Consider the following 21,992-nt stretch of genomic DNA (forward strand, 5'->3'; position numbering starts at 1 on the left):
AGTGGATGCAGTTTGTTTTTCCGGAGTTGTGCAAGTGTGTGTGTTTGTTCCCGGTCATGAGATCAAACTGCATCAAATGTGTGTGTTTTGATGGCAATCGGCGCGTAAGTGTTTAAACAACCACTGCCACAGTTTAAACAACACCAACGTATAGTGACTCAAGAGTTATCCAGGGATAATGGCATGATGTGGTGTGTGTGTGTGTGTGTGTGTGTGTGTGTGTGTGTGTGTGTGTGTGTGTGTGTGTGTGTGTGTGTGTGTGTGTGTGTGTGTGTGTGTGTGTGTGTGTGTGTGTGTGTGTGTGTGTGTGTGTCTCTCTTTGGCTCCTCCCACTGCACGCCTCCACGAGCTCGGCTGTTTTCTGAAAGAATCGGTACAGCTGTTATAAATATGATCAAACTAAAGACTCCTGGGAGATATGAAGGATCAACACTACTCTACAGGTACTCAAGATTAACACCAGACTGGCAGAAACTGTGTGTGTGATGGACCCTTTAAGTCCTGGTGTCCTCTATTGAGGTCATGTGTGAAGTCAATGCCCTGTTTTGTAACAGAAAGTCATATTTTGATTATAAACCCTGTAACATTTTCCTGAGATGTTTATTTATAACAAACAATTTGAGTACAAAATATGATCATATTTCCATAAGAGTGCTAAATTTGATCATTCAGTCATTTTTAAAGACCAAGGAGAAGTTGTTGTCCTGGTGAAACCTCCAAACAAATGGCATCTCTGAAAAGCCCTGAATGTGCTCTTTACACAAAACTGTGACATGTATGGATATTCACTCAAATATAATGTCCTCGGACGAGGTGAAAGAAGCCCTGTGATCCAGCCTTGTGCTTAATGTTATATACAGTAAGCTTATGTTGTTGTTATCATTACTACAATAATTACAGGGAACTCAAGCGTAACCTTGTGGTTTGTTTGTTAAACCGCACAGACATGCTCACAGTCTTATCACCAGTATTTGGAGACGATAAAAGAGAGCACATGATATTTACTAATGCCAAAGACCAGAGGTCTGTAAAATACATCAAGTCACTGGTCATAGTCTATTAACGAAATGTAATCAACAATATTAGCAAGAAAAACCCCTATTGGCTGGATAACTTTTAGCTATAACCTGATAAAGCTTGTCAAGACAAACATTGATGTTGGCTTGAAGCATTATTTGAAAGTTTAATAATATTAAAAGGTTGACATTAGAAGATTTAACAGGGTTGTTGTGATGTAAAAACTGAAACTAAGATAAATTATATCAGAACTTTTGCACCTTTAATGTAAAAATCACACCCTATGCAATACCATTGAAGACACGTCAGAGAGAAAAGATAAAAATAAGAACTTAAAATAACCAAACTGCATAAGTGTGCACACCCTTTTTAAGTATGAAGCTGTGAAGGTGCAGAAGTTCTGACTTATCTTTGTTTAATCACAAAAGTCATCAGATTTCCCAGGATCAGATCAGAGTCTCAGACGGTTCCTTCACTGAACGTCTGCTGCATGTGGAAACACTTTTCTGAAGCCAGAAGGCTAAATCTGATTGGCTGACTTCAGCCAGGAAACAAAGGTGCCCAATCCTCTCCATTGACTTTGTATTGCGTGAATCGGTCTCAATAACACAAATCAGAACAATGTCTCAAAACTGCTGTGTGACAGGGTGTACAACAAACAAGCTAAAAAACACAGAATTACATTTTTATCAGATTTTAAAAATGTACATTCTTATTACAGGTAATAAGACGTGAAGCGTGAGCAGGAAGAATGGGTAAATCGTGGGATCCTGACACTCAGTAAACATTTTGTCACTGTTTATAAGTCAAATATCCAAATGTCAGTTTTATATATTATATTTGATCATATCCTGTTCTCCTCCAGTGGGTGTATTTCTCAGAGTAATATGACCCGTTGCGCTCTGTCTTAATTGCCTGTATCCACTTTTATCTCCTTAAACGCTCGTTTTTTTTGGGTCGACATCTTATAAAAACTTAGTTCTGTGTTTTTTAGCTTGTTTGCTGTGTCACATAGCAGCTTTTAGACATTGTTCTGATTTTTGTTATAAGTCAGAAATGATAAGGAGACCGATTCACGCAATACTAAGTCAATGGAGAGGGTTGGATTGATTTTCAGATTATGACGCATGTCGCTATAGACTGTAAGTGGGCGGTCTTTGGGCAATTGAAGCAGCTAGGTGGTTGCTAGGCTGTTGCTAAGGTGTTCTGAGTGGTTTCCAGGGTGTTGATATGTGGTTGCTAGGTTGCTCTGGATGGTTGCTAGGGTGTTCTGGGTCCGGTTGCATAAACTGCACACAAGTTGCAAGTTAGCTAATTTAGTTGATAAAATGAGGGGTGGTTATTCTGGGTTTGGGCTAAATCCCCCTCGGACAGCACGCCAAATACACATCACCTTTACTCTGATTATGTGTAAGTGTGAAGGGTGTAACGTTCAGCCAAATTGGTTGGGTTACAATATTTAAAATGGGGTCAGATGTTACTGTGTGAGATCTTTAGGTGTTATAAGTATTAGACATGAAACAGAGATAAGATTAACTAGAAATGTTGTATTTACAATGTTCACCTGAAAACACAGTAAAACCAGGAAAACTAAGGCTGTTAAAAGCATAGAGCCCAATGTGCCATACCCTGAAACAGTCCAAGCATCCTAGTGTGCTGATGAGTCCCAATGTGAGTGTCCTCCAGCGTTTAAACACACAATCCAAGAAAAGAGATAATCCAAAAGTTTGCACCTCTGAAAAGGTGAGTCCACAATCACTAACAGTCACTAAATAGTGCTTTCTGGATTGTGGAGTTTCCAACCTGTGGACTCACCTTTTAACACCTAAAGATCTCACACAGTAAAATCTGACCCCATTTTAAATATTATAACCCAACCAATTTGGCTGAATGTGAATGTAGGCTGACCGGCGGCAGCATTCGGCATCTGCGGCCTTCACAACTTGGGGACTTTTCTAGCATTAGGGATGTAAACACACAAAAAAAATGGGGTCATGATTCGAGCATGCTAATTGGTCGTAAAAAAAAAAGTAGCGTTTATTGTCTTCGGTCATAAATGACCGACCATATAGGAAATGAATGGGAAATCGGCAAAAACACAAAAATTCTCTGAATATTTCTGTGTACAATCTACAAATCGGCCACAATGCTGAAAAAAAGTACACAGCAGTGAAGCGGTGACACTCTAAAACATCAAGAGTGTGATATTGACACATCCACTCATGCACACTTATACACACACACCTATGAAAAACTGAACCTATGAACCACATTTTGAATTTTTTTAAATCACAGCTTTATCAGAATGATATGAAACTTGGTGACTTTTCTAGCATTAGGTATGTAAACACACATAAAATGACCACCATAGGAAATAAATGGTAAATCTGCAAAAACACAAATTCACAGAAAAAAATATATATATATTTCTAACAAAACAAAAAAATATCAAAAATTTTGTAATAAATAGTCTTTGAGATGTTTTTTACATATCTATTCAAATCCATCCAAAAAAAAAATCATTAAATGTGTTTAAAAAAGAGAAGTAGTGAATTCTCAAGCCTCTCCATAGAGCCCTCTAGTGGTTACACACACGCTTGCATGATTTCTTAAATAATTCCAAAAGAGGGGCTAATCTGCCTTCAAAAAAATATATATATTTTGAAGGCCTAGTCTCTATTTTAACCTGAAATACTGCAATAACTAAAAAAAATTATTCATTTTCAATGGCAAAAATAGACCATAATTATTGCATAAATATAAAAAAATACCATCAAATTATCTCAAAATACAAAATTAAAAAGAAAAAATATTATTGAAGAAAAATACATTGCATTGGTTTTACTGGGGTGGAGGAAGTTACATTTTTATGTGTCCGGTCACTTATGAGCGGGAAGACGACCAATGCAACCCCTAAACCAAGAGCACCAGAGGGTTAATCATGGAACATTTTGTAGAAAGAGAATTGTGTCTGAACTTTATTCTTGTTCATTGTATTCTGCTTTTAGCTGTAGGCCTATGACATGTAAGACAACTGTGACAAAGGTCATAAAGGTCAACAAGGCTTGACATGCATCACGAACACATATGCATACGGTCAGGACAAGCAGGAACGAATGAGTGATCTCTATTAAAGTTAGAGTGAGGTTGAAGTAGCGTGAACCAGGCAATGGAAGCAGATGGTGACTTGCTGAATGGTAACGGTGATTTAGCTGGTGCAGACTCAGAGTGTGGTATCTTGCAGGTGATGGAGAACTCAATGAGACAGAGAGAAGACAGGAGAGAGGATGATCACAGGCAGGTTGAGAAGTAAGGAGTCTGTAGTAACAGCGTATACTGAGACGAGACCAGACAAAGACCGAATGGTGACCAGGTGAGTCTGGCCCTGTCCCAAATGGCACACTTCATGTGCACTTTTGGGCTTGTGGACTTTAAATGGCCGCTGTGTGCGCGTGTCCATTAAGTCCACGAGACTGCAGGGTGTCCCATTTGTCATTTTAGGTCTCAGAAGGGTGCTCACAAGTGCCCCCTTTGAGGTCGATATGCCCCCTCGATGCGCACTTCGGCCGAGCACTGGTGCAGGTTACACAGCGGACTTATTCCGGGCAGTCAAAGCGGCATTACGTAGTGAAAGTGCGGACTCAGAGGAAGACCGTGAGGGTTTAGGGTGCCATTTGGGACAGGGCCTATACACTCACCTAAAGGATAATTAGGAACACCTGTTCAATTTCTCATTAATGCAATTATCTAATCAACCAATCACATGGCAGTTGCTTCAATGCATTTAGGGGTGTGGTCCTGGTCAATCTCCTGAACTCCACACTGAATGTCGGAATGGGAAAGAAAGGTGATTTAAGCAATTTTGAGCGTGGCATGGTTGTTGGTGCCAGACGGGCCGGTCTGAGTATTTCACAATCTGCTCAGTTACTGGGATTTTCACGCACAACCATTTCTAGGGTTTACAAAGAATGGTGTGAAAAGGGAAAAGCATCCAGTATGCGGCAGTCCTGTGGGAGAAAATGCCTTGTTGATGCTAGAGGTCAGAGGAGAATGGGCCGACTGATTCAAGCTGATAGAAGAGCAACTTTGACTGAAATAACCACTCGTTACAACCGAGGTTTGCAGCAAAGCATTTGTGAAGCCACAACACACACAACCTTGAGGCGGATGGGCTACAACAGCAGAAGACCCCACCGGGTACCACTCATCTCCACTACAAATAGGAAAAAGAGGCGACAATTTGCACCAGCTCACCAAAATTGGACAGTTGAAGACTGAAAAAATGTTGCCTGGTCTGATGAGTCTGGATTTCTGTTGAGACATTCAGATGGTAGAGTCAGAATTTGGCGTAAACTGAATGAGAACATGGATCCATCATGCCTTGTTACCACTGTGCAGGCTGGTGGTGGTGGTGTAATGGTGTGGGGGATGTTTTCTTGGCACACTTTAGGCCCCTTAGTGCCAATTGGGCATGGTTTAAATGCCACGGCCTACCTGAGCATTGTTTCTGCCCATGTCCATCCCTTTATGAGCACCATGTCCCCATCCTCTGATGGCTACTTCCAGCAGGATAATGCACCGTCACAAAGCTCCAATCATTTCAAATTGGTTTCTTGAACATGACAATGAGTTCACTGGACTAAAATGGCCGCCACAGTCACCAGATCTCAACCCAATAGAGCATCTTTGGGATGTGGTGGAACGGGAGCTTCGTGCCCTGGATGTGCATCCCACAAATCTCCATCAACTGCAGATGCTCTCCTATCAATATGGCCAACATTTCTAAAGAATGCTTTCAGCACCTTGTTGAGTCAATGCCACGTAGAATTAAGGCAGTTCTGAAGGCGAAAGGGGGTCAAACACAGCATTAGTGTGTGTTCCTGATAATCCTTTAGGTGTGTATAGTGAGCGACTCTGATGAGGGGCAGTGCAGCGAGTCAGTATTCTGGTGAGTGTGAAAGAGTGGGCCGGTTCTGGTGAGTCGGTGATGATTGTGGCTGTGACGTGTGGCTGACTCTGTGACACACACTTAGCATGTGTCGTTATTTTTAGGGTTTATAGCACCCATAGTTAAACTATGACAGTGAATCATGAGTAGAAGTTTATATCCATGTCTGTGTGGATGTTCTGTTCCAGTGAAGTCCTGATAAAAACTCAGCCTTGAACAAGAAAGATATGGCCAATGTTTGATCTAATTCTGCTTGTTTATTATTTTTAAAGGCATGTGACCATGCCAAAGGAATAGAGCCCTGGGGAATTCAGCAGCGTCCCAGATGAGAAGAGTCATCAAAGTTTCTTACATCTATAGGGCACAGAGTGTCAAAGACGATGTCTTAGAATAGCCTAATTTGCGTATAGTGTTTCTGTATCCTGTTAGTTCAAGGCTGGATCCGTTTGCTCATTTTCGACGGCCTTCCGAAGTGAGCAGAAATCTGTCTCCGGTGAACTCTCTGTCCACTGATTGAACTTCAGCTTTGACTCCTGGTCTTCATCTTACAGTTCAACTGTAAATCCTCGCCTCAGTGCCTTGCCTTGTACTGGCTCATCTAATAAAGTCAACAGATTATGTTTGAGAATAAGAACTAGAAAACTAGATGGAGCAGCAATAGTACAGCAGTGTGAAACTGAACCAGACCAGTAGATGGCAGTAATGGAGCACTGCTGTAAGGCAGGGATTTGTCCGCTGATGCTCTTTGATGTCAAATATTCACATGAAGTTCCCCTGAGATTTTAAGTTATTTCAATAATTTAACAAGAGATTTGCATGTTCCCAGTTCTCTGATCTCAGTTACTCTTTAGAGAACATGCAAGTAAAACATTTCATATTTCAGTAAGGGTTTGATTGTTTTTATTTTAAATTGTTTAATTCACATTTGTATAATCTAATCATTAGTTTTTCAGTTTGTGAAATCATGTGATGAACAATTAAAAGACTCTACAAATGATTATTGGAAACCATCAAAGTAGTATTGCATTAAAATTTAATAATAATTTGCTGTGGTATTGAAATGGTTTATGAGTTATATCGATATATAAATCACTATTAAAACAAGAAAATGTTTATTTTATTATATATTATCATCTCACACGTTGTTCTGCATTCAGACAGTTTTAAATGGATTGATATGTTATATGCTATAATATATTTCTATATTAAATAAACTACGGTATATATTATATATACTTACCTTTCAAGCAATGTGGAAGCAAAGTGATTAGCATCAAACAAACAATATAGTTCTTATTCACATTGATTGAAGATTATTAAAGGAAAAGATTGAATAATGATTGCACAACCACCAAATAGGGGCGATATTCAAACAAAATATTCTTAAACTGAAGTAGTATGGCACACTTTTTCTTAGCATCAGTTTCCATTATCCCTCATTGATTCCTCGTTCTTGTGTTTACTGTGAACATACAGTGCATCCGGGAAGTATTCACTTTTTCCACATTTTGTTATGTTACAGCCTTATTCCAAAATTGATTGCTCTGTTTGCTAATTGTAAAACTGTGTGACAGGTGTTTTGCCCATGTGATGTGTGCATATTTGAATGGCAGTCTGCTCCTTGTGAAAACAAGAGATTTTCTGCATGGAAATTGTGCCAAATGCAGAGGATTGTGTGTAGTGTTTTGAGGGAGGAATTGTGCTTGTGGTTTAGCAGAATTGGTTCAGGGGGTTGGTGCATGAGTTACATATTGTGGTCATTGTGTCTCAAGTACCAGTATTTGTGTGTAAACAATTGAGAAATACTGTAACTGGACAATTAAATGAAAAAAATGTGGCTTAACCAGTGAAAACAATCGTTGGACCAACCTAGTTTTAATTGTAAATTCGATTTGTAAATGCAAGTTAACAAGCATACAAGTTGCAACAAGTTAACAATGCATTCTGGGTGCATCATGCAAAACTCATTCATGGCTCCCAGAATGCATTGTGGCATGAAGTATGTCACCATTGTTGAGATTCATAGGCTGATTCTTGATGTCTGTGTGAGAAAATCTCACAGGAGGTTAAAGTGCTTAATGTACGACCAATTTTAACACGTATTCAGCTTTTCTGATTAAAACCGTGCTGGATCGTTTCTAGAATCACAATAAAACAAAGTTAATAGTATATTGCTCATATTAAACTACACAATGATCATATTTTTATCGTCAAGCAGCTGACAGCATCTGAATGTGTTTTCTCTTGCTTTTCTTGCCAAAGCAAACTCAGTTACAGCAGCCAGAGACTACACTAACAACCTAGAGAACACTAACATTAAAAAGTCGTCAAACAGCCCAAATAAAGAAAACACTTTTTAAAAAAAAATAACATTTTTCAACACAAAATCAATAAACTATAAAAACTCAATCAGCTAAACAAAAGATCTTACATTGGGAGACATGTGACCTTACTCAGTTAATTGAGTTGAGTGAACTACTTTGTTTAAAAGTTGAGTAAACTCAAAAAAGCTGAGCAGCAAGTTGCCTTACAATTTTAAGTAATGTATTTTAAGTAACTTTTATTTTTTTTACAGTATGTGTAAATATGTACACATTTTTACAACGAATGCGCATCTTGGCATTTCCATCCAGCGTTTTTTAATGCAATATACCCTAAAAAAAAAAAAAAAAAAAAAAAAATTAAATGCGAATTAGGTGCGTTCGAGCAGATGACGGTGGTATTGGTAACCTAGTAACTAACAGTAAATAAATCACCATGAGCGGAAACAGCCGATAAGTTACGTGGGTTTAATGTTCGCTACGTCAAAATTTATTCGGGAAATGCGTTTCCATCATTCATTCATTCATTAATTCATTCATTATTTAACCAGGTTAAATAAACTAATTGAGATTAAAATCTATTTCACAAGAGTGACCTGGCCAAGAAAGGAGCTACAAAAACATGAACATACAAATCTCCCATTATTCCCCTGAACTCTTTTTCGCACAATCAAGTGAGCGTAAAAACGTTGCAAATTAAGGGATTTTTAAATAAATGTGCCGTTTCCATCACTCGTTTCTGATGCGATACTTCAAAACGGGCATTTAAACAGGGTGATGGAAAGAGAGCCAGCAGTGTTGTGGCCACAAATCTAGTAAAGTAGTAGTATAGTAGTACAGTATTGTAGTAAATTGCGCTTTTGCTGTTGTTTTTGTTCCTGTATTCCTGTGCTCCTGAGTTGTTGGTTGACATGAAACAGAAGTTGCACTTTTCTAACCTATTGTGCCGTATATCCCAGTGAAACGGCTTCTGGAACAAGAACAAATGTAGGGCGCCCTCGTCATCAGAGAAGAACTGGGAAGAGGGAGGGCAAGTCATTTTAAAACAAGATTCATTTGAATAAAAAAATAATAATTAAGGTATTTTAACATTGTCTTTAATTTCTTGTTGTGTTTTGGTTTTCCCTGTTCCTGTTTGCCTGTATTGTTAGTTTCCTTGGTTACTGGTCATGCCCTAGTTTGTTTCCATGGTTTCTAATTAAGTACACAGCTGTTCTGTTTCGGGTAATTCGCTTCCTCTGTGTATGTATACCAGAGATTGCTGCGTCCGAAACCTGGGAAATGCTGCCTTCGGAGGACACGTCCCAACCTAATGTTAGCTTCACTTCCTGTCTCCTGAGAGACCTTCATCTAATTGATTTTTGAAGGCAGCATATTTGTATCCTTCGCTGCTTTTGATATCCCACAATCCTGTGCGTTCCAATCTGTGACGGTTGAGCTAGAAAAAACAGATGACGTTCGAAAGTTGCGTTTGATGGTCAGTTTGTGTGTAAATGACCAACATTTTCCACTTCTGACATCATTTTTAGCAAGAAATTACTAATGTAGTAATAAAATATTTGATTAGTTCTCACCAAAGCTCTCTCTATTTTGCCGTAGATCATTAAACTCTTACACTGTCTTAAGTCTTTCGTGAGGTGCCTTCATGCACAAACGCTGCCTTACAAGTCATTGTATGATAAGGCAGCGAGGCAATAAGTCAGCTGCCAAGGTTTTCAGACGCAGCCAATGTCTTATTACAGGGAGATGAGAGGGTCTGCATCTCTCACCGTTGGAGAAAGCGTAACTTGGATCACGTGATGCTCCTCTCAGCCTATCATGTAATGGCAGTGACGTCAGTTTCATGACAGTCAGGTACAGTTTCTTGTAGATTAGCGCATTGGTCTTGTAAATATACAATCACTCAGTATCACCATTAAATGATAATGCAGTAAATGAGTCGACCTTTCGCAACATTCCCTTCAATTATAAAATAACCTTTTTATCATAGTAAAATCTACATATCGTTCCCATCAAACGTATTAGCGTAAAACATGTTGAAGATTAGCAGACAGGCAGTCGATTCATTAAATTTCCTCTCAAAAGCTGTTTATTCTGTGAAGTGAAGCCTCCCATTGACTTTTATTCCATTAAAAAACAGCCTCTGGTCTCCTTTCCTGCACACCAGCGTTAGCATTAGCCGTTACGCTTTTTTTTCTCGGCTGCGTTCGACATGGCACACTACCTTACTACTTATGCCCAGTACACAGTGCATAGGCCTACTGCCTACTATTTTTGAAGAATAGTGTGTGAAATAGTATACAATATGCTGCAAATAATGTTTCAGAGTAGTGCAGTCACATGACAAACATTGAACAGTAATTCAGCACAGCTGTCCAGCTTGTTACCTTACAAATAAATATTTTGTCTCTGGTTAACTCCGGATGAGAACGTAAAAATGAAAAAGATTTGTTTATATTGAACGTAATGGTCTAAAAAGTCAAGTCAAGTCAAGTCAACTTTATTTACATAGCGCTTTTAACAATATAGATTGTTTCAAAGCAGCTTCACAGTGTTAAACAGGAAAATAATGCAGCATAATTTTATTCAGCTGTACAGCCGCTCTGGAGAAAACGCTGATGTCATCAGTTCATTTCAATTATCATACAGTGACAATGTGGGCTTTAGATCAATAATTAGATCAGTAATTTAGTTTATATGGTTAATTTAGTTTAATAATTAGATTTATTTGGATATTTATTTTAGTCAATTTGTTGTCTCCAACTGAGCAACACAAGCCAGAGGAAACCAAAACCCCATCAGGAGCAGAATGGAGGAAAATAAACCTTGGGAGAAACCAGGCTCAGTTCTCCTCTGGCCAAATAACAAACAGCGTATGATTATTATTCTGGCAACTTTACAGGTCAGAGGTCATAATAAATCAGAATAATCGAAATATCGGAGTCATCATGCCAGAGACGGGTTTATTGAGGATGCCGTGACGATGAGGCAGTTTCAGGGGAGTCTAATCACGGTCTCTCAGACACTTCAGTGTTTTATGTGTATGCCACAGTAAAGAGATGTGTTTTTAGTCTAGATTTAAACTGACAGAGTGTGTCTGCTTCCCGAACAATGTTAGGAAGACTGTTCCAGAGTTTAGGTGCTAATTAGGAAAAGGATCGAGCGCCTGCAGTTGATTTGGATATTCTCGGTATGATCAACTGGCCAGAGTTTAGAGAGCGCAGTAGACCTGATGGAGGATAATGTGTTAAGAGCTCGCTCAAGTACTGGAGATAAACCATTTAGTGCTTTGTAAGTAATAAGCAAGATTTTAAAATGTATGCGATGTTTAATAGGAAGCCAGTGCAGTGTTGACAGAACTGGGCTGATATGGTCATACTTCCTGGTTCTAGTAAAAAGCCCTATAGGCTCTTGTTAATATACAAAGGGTTCATTTGATCGTATTATTAAACAACGATGGTTTATAGCCGAATTGCACTCATTTCATAATTGATGAAATTTACGCAGTTATTGAACGGACTTCATATAGTTTGAAACTTCTCTCCTTCTGCTTCACCACTGATTCAGTGTTTTTGAAGGCCTGAAGTTTGAAGGTTTTACTGTCGGAGTTGGCAGCCCTTTTATCAGATTTTGACTTTCCTGTTGGGTGAACACCTTGATAATGTTGTCTGGGTGTGTTTGGCTGGGGTTAGAGCTAAAGTCTGCAGGACACTGGCCCTCCAGGGGCCGTTTCAATAAGGAGGTTCAACCAACTCTGAGTTAAAACGTGAACTCTGAGTTGATTTGAGATGGGAAACTCTGTTTCAGTTGGTTCAGTCAACTCTGAGTAGTCTCACTAAGCGCGTGCACCACGACTATAAAAAGCCATGATCAATATTACGAATCACCATGGCAACAGCACCCCAAAAAAAGAGGTCTGCATACTTTTCACCAGTAGAACCTACTCAACCAAATGCTCATCTTCACAAGATGATGCACTCTAAAAATGTTACAAATTTGGGTAAAATATGTACTAACCTAATCGTTGGGTTAAAATTGTACATTAAAAAATTAACCCTACAGTCCATAAAACTGAATGAAAGAGGTATTTAAACACTTACACTTTAAAAAGGGGAAGGAGACTTCAAAGAAACTCTGGGTTTACCAAAGAAAACCTCCAGACCAGGTTAAGTTACCATGAAAACTGACTCTCTCCAGTTTCACAGAAAAGGCTTAGGCTAGTCCCAGACTAAAATACATATTCTAGCTGTTTTAACTGAAATCATATCTCTGAATATGTCAGTGCCATTGTTTTGTCTCCAGATGCACACCTGTAATGTTATTTTCTAAGGCACATTTATAAAAGTCACTTAATTAATTCTAATCTAAGCCCTGTCTGTGAAACCAGAAGCAGGCTTGACTTACCCCGCTTTCTTGGGTTTCCCAGGGTTACCAAAACCCAGAGTTTCCCTCATCTGAGGGTTAACACACTCACTTAACCTGCTTTCTGAAACGGGCCACTGAACTGGAGTTGAAGAGTATTGATAGCCGAAATAAACCCTGACAGGATGATCAGGACAAAGTCATTAATATTGAGTAACACTATTTCAGACACATTTTGCCAAGTTCTTATATTTCTTCTTTGCTAATGACAATTATATGCACTTATGCGGCAATTGCCATCAAAACACACACATTTGATGCAGTTTCACTCACCGCCTGCGGTTTCCACTCGTGACCGGGAACACACACACACACACGCACACACACACACACACACTTGTACAACTCCGGAAACACAAACTGCATCCACTTAACGCTGGGTTATTTTGGAAGCATATCATAATGCATGAAATAGCCCCCCTACTTAAGATATTATTGTGTTGTGCACTCAGACTCTATCAAACGCTGGGCAAATCAAACTTCAGGACCGGTCAGAAGTGCCGTATAATCCTCACTGATGCAAAGGCGCACAATATGTGTCAGGCAAAAACATGAATGTAATGTGGATAATGAACTTTCCACCCACCCACTCTTATATAACACACTCCATGTTCTGCTTATCTGCTCGTGTCTGTCGAGAGAAAAGCGAGGAAAAGACTAGAGCGTAAGTCAGAAACAGAAGAGCATGATGCTAAAGTCAGTGGTCCAGATTGAGTCAGCCCGGGGCAAGATCCCGTCAGTGTATTTTGGCAGTAGCCTACTTTATCTCGATGGCATTAAGCTGCTGTCTCCACGGATATAATCTATAATCGTTTTATTCTGTTGATGTGGCTAATAGTGCAGTTAACACACATCCAGCTCACCAGCAGCGGCTGTAAACGGCATCATCTTCCATCCAGAGGCCGACCGCCGCTGGACTGCTATTTCTGACTCCGGTTACCATGGCAACAGCTGTAATGAAGAGGAGAAGATGATAAGCAGGATAACGTTAATTTGACATGTTTTTGGTAATCTTTCTGTACTGAATGAACAAACTTATAGATATATGAAGACCTGTACTATTAATTGTTACAGTCATGGCCAGAAGTATTCGGAATATGCTTCTGCATCATGAAATCAGAAGATTAACCGGACATCAATTATGCAGCTCGACTTCAGAAATTTGTGTCAGTCAAATTTAATTGGCCGTCTAATTAGACAAGCCTTTTGGACCCTATAAAGCCTACTGTATCACATTTGATGGATTTCTAAGGCATCTAAATGATCAACATGATCTTGTTTATCTCAATCTCCTCCAGTCCTTCTGTCTCTGATTGTTTAAACTCTTTAGCAAGTAAAAGTATTTTAGTATAACTGTACAAACGCCCTCCAGCTCGTGCTTCAGTGTCCTGCTGTGAAATCTGCACTGATTTTAATAACCTAAACAGAAGAATAACTTATGTTTCAATATTTCAAGATGAACACTTACTGGACTGATCATTTATTTAAAAAAATCATGTTCAAATGTGAGAATCAAATTTGATACATAAGGCGTCAGAGGAATATATTTGTCGATCAGGTCAAGTCAGCTTTATTTCTATAGCAATTACTACAACACAGAGTTTCATCACCCTGTAGCCCAAGACTGGTTACCCACTGAAGCTAAGCAGGGCTGAGCCTGGTCAGTTCCTGGATGGGAGACCAACTGGGAAAACTATAGGCTTCTGCTGGTAGAGGTGTTAGTGAGGCCAGCAGGGGGCGCTCACCCTGTGCTCTGTATAGTGATAGGGACACTATACTGTAACAAGCACCGTCCTTCGGATGAAGCGTTAAACTGAGGTCCTGACTCTCTGTGGTCATTAAAAATCCCAGGATGTCCTTCGGATAAAGAGTAGGGGTGTAACCCCGGCATCCTGGCCATATTTGCCCATTGGTCTCCTAATAATCCCCAATTACTGCTTGGCGTTGGTGGTGGTTGAGGATATTCCCCCCTTCCATGTAAAGCACTTTGAGTACCCAGAAAAGCGATATATAAATGTAACACATTATTATTATAATTTATATTATAATTACAGTGATGACAGGAAAATATTGACCAATATTGAGAAGGTCGCACTTAATTTCAATAGTCCACTTTAGACATTCGACTGACTATAACTAACTAACTCTCATTAGAGTAGCGACTGTTAGGTTAGGGTTAGGAGAATAAGTTGACATATAGCCAGCGGAATGTCTAAAGTGACTATCGAAATTTGTCACCAAACAGAAATTTTGCTGTAAAGCAGCTCTACAGAAAACAGTGATGTCATCATCCATCTTAATTCACTTCAAGTTTTGTTCTCATCCAATAATAACTTAAAATCCAAAAATAATTGTTTTATCAAATGTTTTCATTTGTCACACTTCTGACTTGGCTAGATCAGATATTTGAATATGAATATACAAGGTTCAAGATCCAAAGCTAACACAACACTGATCACCATCATGGTGACTTCAAAACAATTACAGTACTGAACAATATAGTTTCTTACAGTGGCTTGATTAAAGACAACTTTATATCATTACGTTATCATGTGAATTCACTGTAAAACAAGAGCAGCATCTTCACAATCATTCGGTAATTCATTAGAAAATGACCCAGCATGCATTGATTTCACTGTAAATGTATGACTACTGTAATTTATTGTAAAATAATAGCCTACTCTTTAGACCTGTACATTTTTAATGGCCACATCTGTAAAAGGTCCATCCAAAGCTAATAAAGCAACAATATAATTTCTTACCGTGGCATAAAGACAACTTTATCATGTGAATTCACATTAAGACATTCGTAAGAAAATTACCCAGCATGCATTGATATCACTGTATATTCTGATTACAAAAAATGCATCGTGCAATAAAACTCTTTAATCCTGTAAACTCCTGGCAATTTTGTTTGCAGTGTACGTGGAACTAGGTTGAATTGTGTGGTATAAGCTGAAGTTCAGTTCCATGAACAGCGACAGTCTGCTCGCATCCTCGCGCAACAACTGTGGCTTGATCACGCGCGTGCCGTAACCAGTGCGCGAGCCGAACATCTTCACACACACTAGGGTATGAGCACGTCCTGTGTGTGTGTGTGTGTGTGACTGACTGCGCGTGCAGATGGAGTTCAGGAGATTTTATTGGTCGCCAGGCATGACAGATTCAGCTTGGAAACCTCCTTCGCACCATTTGCGCATATCAGGAAGACTGTAGTTTGATCTCTGATTTACCTGCAACAATTGACGAAGACATGAAAACGGCACACTATGTTCTTCCTCAGACGCGCGTCTGACAGAATACCTGGATGCTCTGTCCCTCAATGCCACATGAACCCCGAGAGCCCGGAGCCCGAGCGTTAATGCCGACGCACTGAAGCGCTCGCCCTCCTCTGAAGATGAAGAAGCAGAACGTGCGCACGCTCTCGCTCATCCTCTGCATGCTGTCGTACCTGCTGGTGGGCGCCGCGGTGTTCGACGCGCTGGAGTCCGAGACGGAGAGCGCGCGGAAACGCTTCCTGGAGCAGAAGCGCAGCGACATGAAGAGGAAGTACCGCTTCACCGAGGACGACTACCGGGAGATCGAGCGGGTCGTGCTGCAGGCAGAGCCACATCGCGCCGGCAGGCAGTGGAAATTCGCCGGATCTTTTTACTTTGCCATAACTGTCATCACCACGATAGGTGAGTTTCAGTGGTAAAAATAATCTAGCCTACTTGCCAAAAAGCGTTAAAAATAGAGGAATTAGTAACTATCGCATGACTAATCGTACACTCTCAAACCAATAAAGGTTGTTTATTGACCACGAAGAACATTTCACATCTTTCCATTGCACAAAAGGGTCTATATAGATCATTAAAATGTTATTCACAATAGAAGAAAATTGTTCTTTTAAGAACTAGCTATTCACTGCAAGGATCTTTGGGAACCAGAAATGGTTCTTCTCATGTGGCATCACTGCAAAAAAAGAATGCACTACATTTAAGAGTGTAACCTACAAACTTCAAGCTGTAATAAAACTTTCGCTAACACTATTACAGTGTCCTGGTTACATTTGTTACATAAAACAGTAAATTCTGCACAATTACAAGCAACTAACCCTAAGCCAAACCCCATATTAATGATGTTAATTCATATTAATCACACTCTATGAAATTTACTGTAAATGTACAGTGCTTGCAATTTTGGTTGCAAGTAAGACTGTAAATAAACAACATAGCCTAAAAATTATAAAAACAAATGTCACACTTCTGACACACTCACTCTCACACACACACACTCACACACGGGTTTGTTCAGCTAAGTTTGGACATTCCTTAGGCGTAATGGTGTTTTACCATTATATTGGTGTTTATACTGTACAAACTGTATGTTCTATCCCCCTACACTAACCCTACCCATCACACACACACACACACACACACACATCACAGGAAACATTCTGCATTTTTACATTTTTAATAAAACATTGTTTAGTATGTTTTTAAAGCTATTTTAAATATGAGGACATAGGAAATGCACGGACTAACCCTACCCCTAAATCTACCCATCACACACACACACACACACAGTTGGGTTTTCATGTTTTATGGGGACTTTCCATAGGCGTAATGGTTTATGGTTTTTATACTGTACATACCGTATATTCTATCCCCCTACACTGCCCCTGACCCTAAACCTACCCATCACACACACACACACACACACACACACACACACACACACACACACACACACACACACACACACACACACACACACACACACTGCTTACTCCAGCTTAGGGTGATGTCATTATACATTAACAACATTTTGAGACTAATTGTGTCATTTAAAGGGTTAGTTGACCCAAAAATGTAAATTCTGTCATTAATTCCTCACCCTCATGTGGTTGGACACCCGTCAGACCTCCGTTCATCTTCAGACACAAATGAAGATATTTTAGTGTAAATCTGATGCTCTGAAAGGCCTCCATTGGCTCAATGCACGGTTCACTCTCAAGACCCTTAAAAGACACTAAAGACGTCGTTACAAAGTCCATCTCACTACAGCGGCTCTACAATAACTTTATGAATCGGCGAGAATAGTTTTTGTGCGCAAAAGAAAACCCTAAATAACGACTTATATAGTGATGACGATTTCAAAACACGGCCTCATGAAGCTTCGAAGCGTTATGAATCAGTGAGTCGAATCATGATTCGGATCGCGTGTCAAACTGCTGAAATTTGGCGATTCAAACTGCTGAATCGACTCACTGATTCATAACGCTTCGAAGCTTCATGAGGCCGTGTTTTGAAATCGTCATCACTATGTAAGTCGTTATTTAGGGTTTTTTTGCGCACAAAAACTATTCTCACCGATTCATAAAGTTATTGTAGAGCCACTGTAGTGAGATGGACTTTGTATCTTTTGTCTTTAGTGTCTTTTAAGGGTCTTGAGAGTGAACCGTGCATTGAGCCAATGGAGGCCTTTCAGAGCATCAGATTTACACTAAAATATCTTCATTTGTGTCTGAAGATGAACGGAGGTCTGACGGGTGTCCAACCACATGAGGGTGAGGAATTAATGACAGAATTTACATTTTTGGGTCAACTAACCCTTTAACGGAAAACAATGTGAATGAGCTACAGGATTTTGAACGCCCCTTTATTATCCGCCACTGTTCTTAAGACACAGAATTCATAGCAAAACAAAACAACACACTGTGATTTCAGGCTGTTATTGTCAAATTTACTGTAAACCCCCCCAAGCAATTTCTACTTATTCATCTAATTACACGGTAACAAGGACACCCTCAAATAAAGAGTAACCAATCATTCTAACTAACATTGACAAGCCCCTCTCTGAAGCATGTGTTTTGGCACTGATGTCAGCCTCGAGTCTCCGATCTGACTGAGATGTGTGTCCTTGGCTCTGATTTCTGCAGGTTACGGCCACGCGGCCCCCGGCACAGACGCAGGGAAGGTCTTCTGCATGTTCTACGCCGTTCTGGGCATCCCTCTCACCCTGGTGATGTTCCAGAGTCTGGGCGAGAGGATGAACACGTTTGTCCGCTACCTCCTCAGCCGCATCAAGAGATGCCTCGGGCTTCATCGCACAGAGATTTCCATGGAAAACATGGTCTTGGTGGGTTTCTTGTCCTGCCTGGGAACTCTGTGTGTGGGGGCCGCCGCCTTCTCGCACTTCGAGGGCTGGACGTTCTTCCACGCGTACTACTACTGTTTCATCACCCTCACCACCATCGGCTTCGGGGACTTCGTGGCTCTGCAGAAGAAGGAGGACCTCCAAGAAAAGACCCCTTATGTCGTCTTCAGTTTCATGTACATCCTTGTGGGGTTGACCGTGATCGGAGCGTTCCTCAACTTGGTGGTGCTGCGGTTCCTCACTATGAACAGCGAGGATGAGAAGCGGGACGCTCAGGAACGGGCCTCACTGAAGAGGGGTCGTAACCTCACTGCCATGAATTCAGGCCGGGACAATCACTGCCATAGTAACCTGTTCTTGCCCATAGAGGAGGGCACCAGCTGCACCAACCTCATCCTGTCTCCGGCAGAGGAGCGCGATCTGTACTCGCCCCTGCCCCTGCCGCTACACGCAAACCCGGGCCAGTCTCAGTCCCAGCTGAGCCTGCTGTGCACCTGCATTTGCTATCACTTGGGCCTCTGCCAAAGCCCGACCCCGTCCCAAAACAACTGCCCCGAGTGCAATATTAACTCGGTGTACTACAACTCTGTTTCCTACAAGATACAAGGTAGCTCCTCAACCAGGAACAATACAGCCCTGTCCTCTCCAGGGAGCACGCTTTCCCCTGGGCTGAGCTTCAGAGAGCTGCCAGGCCTGCGCAGGAAGTCACTGTAACGGCTCTGCTGGAAGAACTGGTGCGCTGTTGTCTGGTTTAGATAGTGAATATACTGAGGGAGCACATGTTTTGTAGCGCAAGACAAAATCCAGAAGTATTTTTAACGCTGTTATGGCGTGTTCACACTTGACGTCTTTTTTGTAGCTGCCAAAAAATGGAGAAGGTGCCGGTAGATCGACTAATTGTGTGGGAGAAATGATTTGTAGCAGGTCTTCAAACTAGTGTTAGACCGATATATCGGGCTGATATTTGCGATTTTTACATGTATCGGCCGGTCGATATATCGGGCCGATATTTGCGATTTTTACATGTATCGGCCGGTCGAAATATCGGGCCGATATTTGCGATTTTTACATGTATCGGCCGGCCGATATATCGGGGCCGATATTTGCGATTTTTACATGTATTGGCCGGCCGATATATCGGGCCGATATTTGCGATTTTTACATGTATCGGCCGGCCAATATATCGGGCCGATATTTGCGATTTTTACATGTATCGGCCGGCCAATATATCGGGCCGATATTTGCGATTTTTACATGTATCGGCCGGCCAATATATCAGGCCGATATTTGCGATTTTTACATGTATCGGCGTCGGCCGATATATCGGGCCGATATTTGCGATTTTTACATGTATCGGCCGGCCGATATATCGGGCCGATATGTGCGATTTTTACATGTATCGGCGTCGGCCGATATATCGGGCCGATATTTGCGATTTTTACATGTATCGGCCGGCCAATATATCAGGCCGATATTTGCGATTTTTACATGTATCGGCATCGGCCGATACAAGGCTGCTGCATTCGCCGCTGCATTAGTTAAGTGCACCTAAGCATTAAATGACTAGGTTGTAAATAGTTTTAAAAGTACAAGTTTTAAGTATAGTACAGTCAGTGTGCACTTTATTATGCTGCTTGCTTGTTGACACTGTGCGCAATAGTGTAATTATTTTATTTATGCTTAAATATTTATTTTCAGAATTTAGTTTCACCACTGAACTCTTTTTTTTCTTGTTCTACCTCACCTGTTTTTACTATTTGTTAAATATTGTTTTTTTTAGTTCAATAAATGTTCCTTTTTAAAAATTTTAATTATCATCATGATCATTGTCATTTTTATGATGTAAATTGAGGGAGCAAAAGCAGTATCGGCTCCTAATATCGGCTCAAGAAAATCTGCAGCCCATATTGCTCACCGGCTAAGGCTGATGAAAAAAAATCGGTATCGGCATCGGCACTAAAAAATCCATATCGGTCGATCCCTACTTCAAACTGACTTTTGTTGAGTCTAAAATATGCCGCAAACTGCGCATCATCCAACCGGAGCTCCTGGACTAAATGGTAGAATAGCTACAGAATAATGGTCCGTCATTAATAGGTAACTATGCAGGACTAATGAGTAGCACTACATTAACACTTCAGCTGCTATTACTAACTAATATTGAAAAAAGCTTAACTAATCAGTAAGTAATATCGAATTTAGGAGACAGTACCTCGTTAATCAATACTTACTGAATGAGATTAGCCTCATTAATAACTATTAACTAACTAACAAATTATAAAGAACATTATTGTGTGTCTGAGATGTAATCAATAATCTTTTTTACTCTGAATAAATTCATAAAATGCATCACTAGTTATAGTGTTACTTAGTCACTGTGCAGGAACTATTAGTGATCTGGAGCATTATTTTAAAGTGAAAAAGATGTTTTTTTACTTTAAAATAATGGTCAAGATTACTAGTAGTCCTTGAAGAGTGACTAGGTAATTGAGTAATTACTGATGCATTTTATGACTTTATTGAGAGTAAAAAAGGAATAATCTTCAAGAACTACTCGTGATCTGGAGTTCTGGACCATTATTTTAAAGTGAAAAAACATCTATTTCACTTTAAAATAATGCTCCAGGTCACTAGTAGTTCCTGCATAGTGACTAGTTAACACTTGAGTAATTAGTGATGCATTTTATGACCACATTGAGAGTAAAAAAAAAGAACATTTCTCACATCTCAGACACGTTAATGTTGTGATTAGTAATTAATTAGTACTTCTTTATAATTTGTCATAGTTACCTATTAGTTCTTAGTGATGCCAGTCCCATTCAGTAATTATTGATTACCTAATAAGAAACTACCTTAGTCCTAAATTTGATATTACTGATTAGTTAAGCTTTTTTCTATATTAGTTGATAGTAGTAGCTGAAGTGTTAATGTAGTACTACTCATTAGTCCTGCATTACTTCCTGCATAGTTACCAATTAATGATGGACCATTATTCTAAAGTGTTACCGACTACATTACTGTAAGCACCATATTGTTTTCTTACCGTATAGTGTCGTGCACCCACAAACGTCCTTCTCCTCCCGTTAACTTCAAAAGCCCACGCAAGAGCCAACTTTCTCTTTCTCGACATTTTGTTTCTCTGC

The 21,992-nt window shown here is 40.1% G+C and overlaps 1 protein-coding gene across 1 annotated transcript; it reads left to right on the top strand.

Moving 5' to 3' along the window:
• Positions 1–16,105: 16,105 nt before the first annotated feature.
• Positions 16,106–19,563, top strand: kcnk15 (potassium channel, subfamily K, member 15; the record flags this gene model as incomplete). The annotated part of the gene is made up of 2 exons (XM_079802078.1): positions 16,106–16,388; positions 18,632–19,563. 2 exons carry the CDS (start codon positions 16,106–16,108, stop codon positions 19,561–19,563), a joined length of 1,215 nt encoding a protein of 404 aa, XP_079658204.1.
• Positions 19,564–21,992: the final 2,429 nt, after the last annotated feature.

Source organism: Gobio gobio (genome assembly GCF_949357685.1).
Source record: "Gobio gobio genome assembly, chromosome: 21".
Taxonomy (NCBI): Eukaryota; Metazoa; Chordata; class Actinopteri; order Cypriniformes; family Gobionidae; genus Gobio; species Gobio gobio.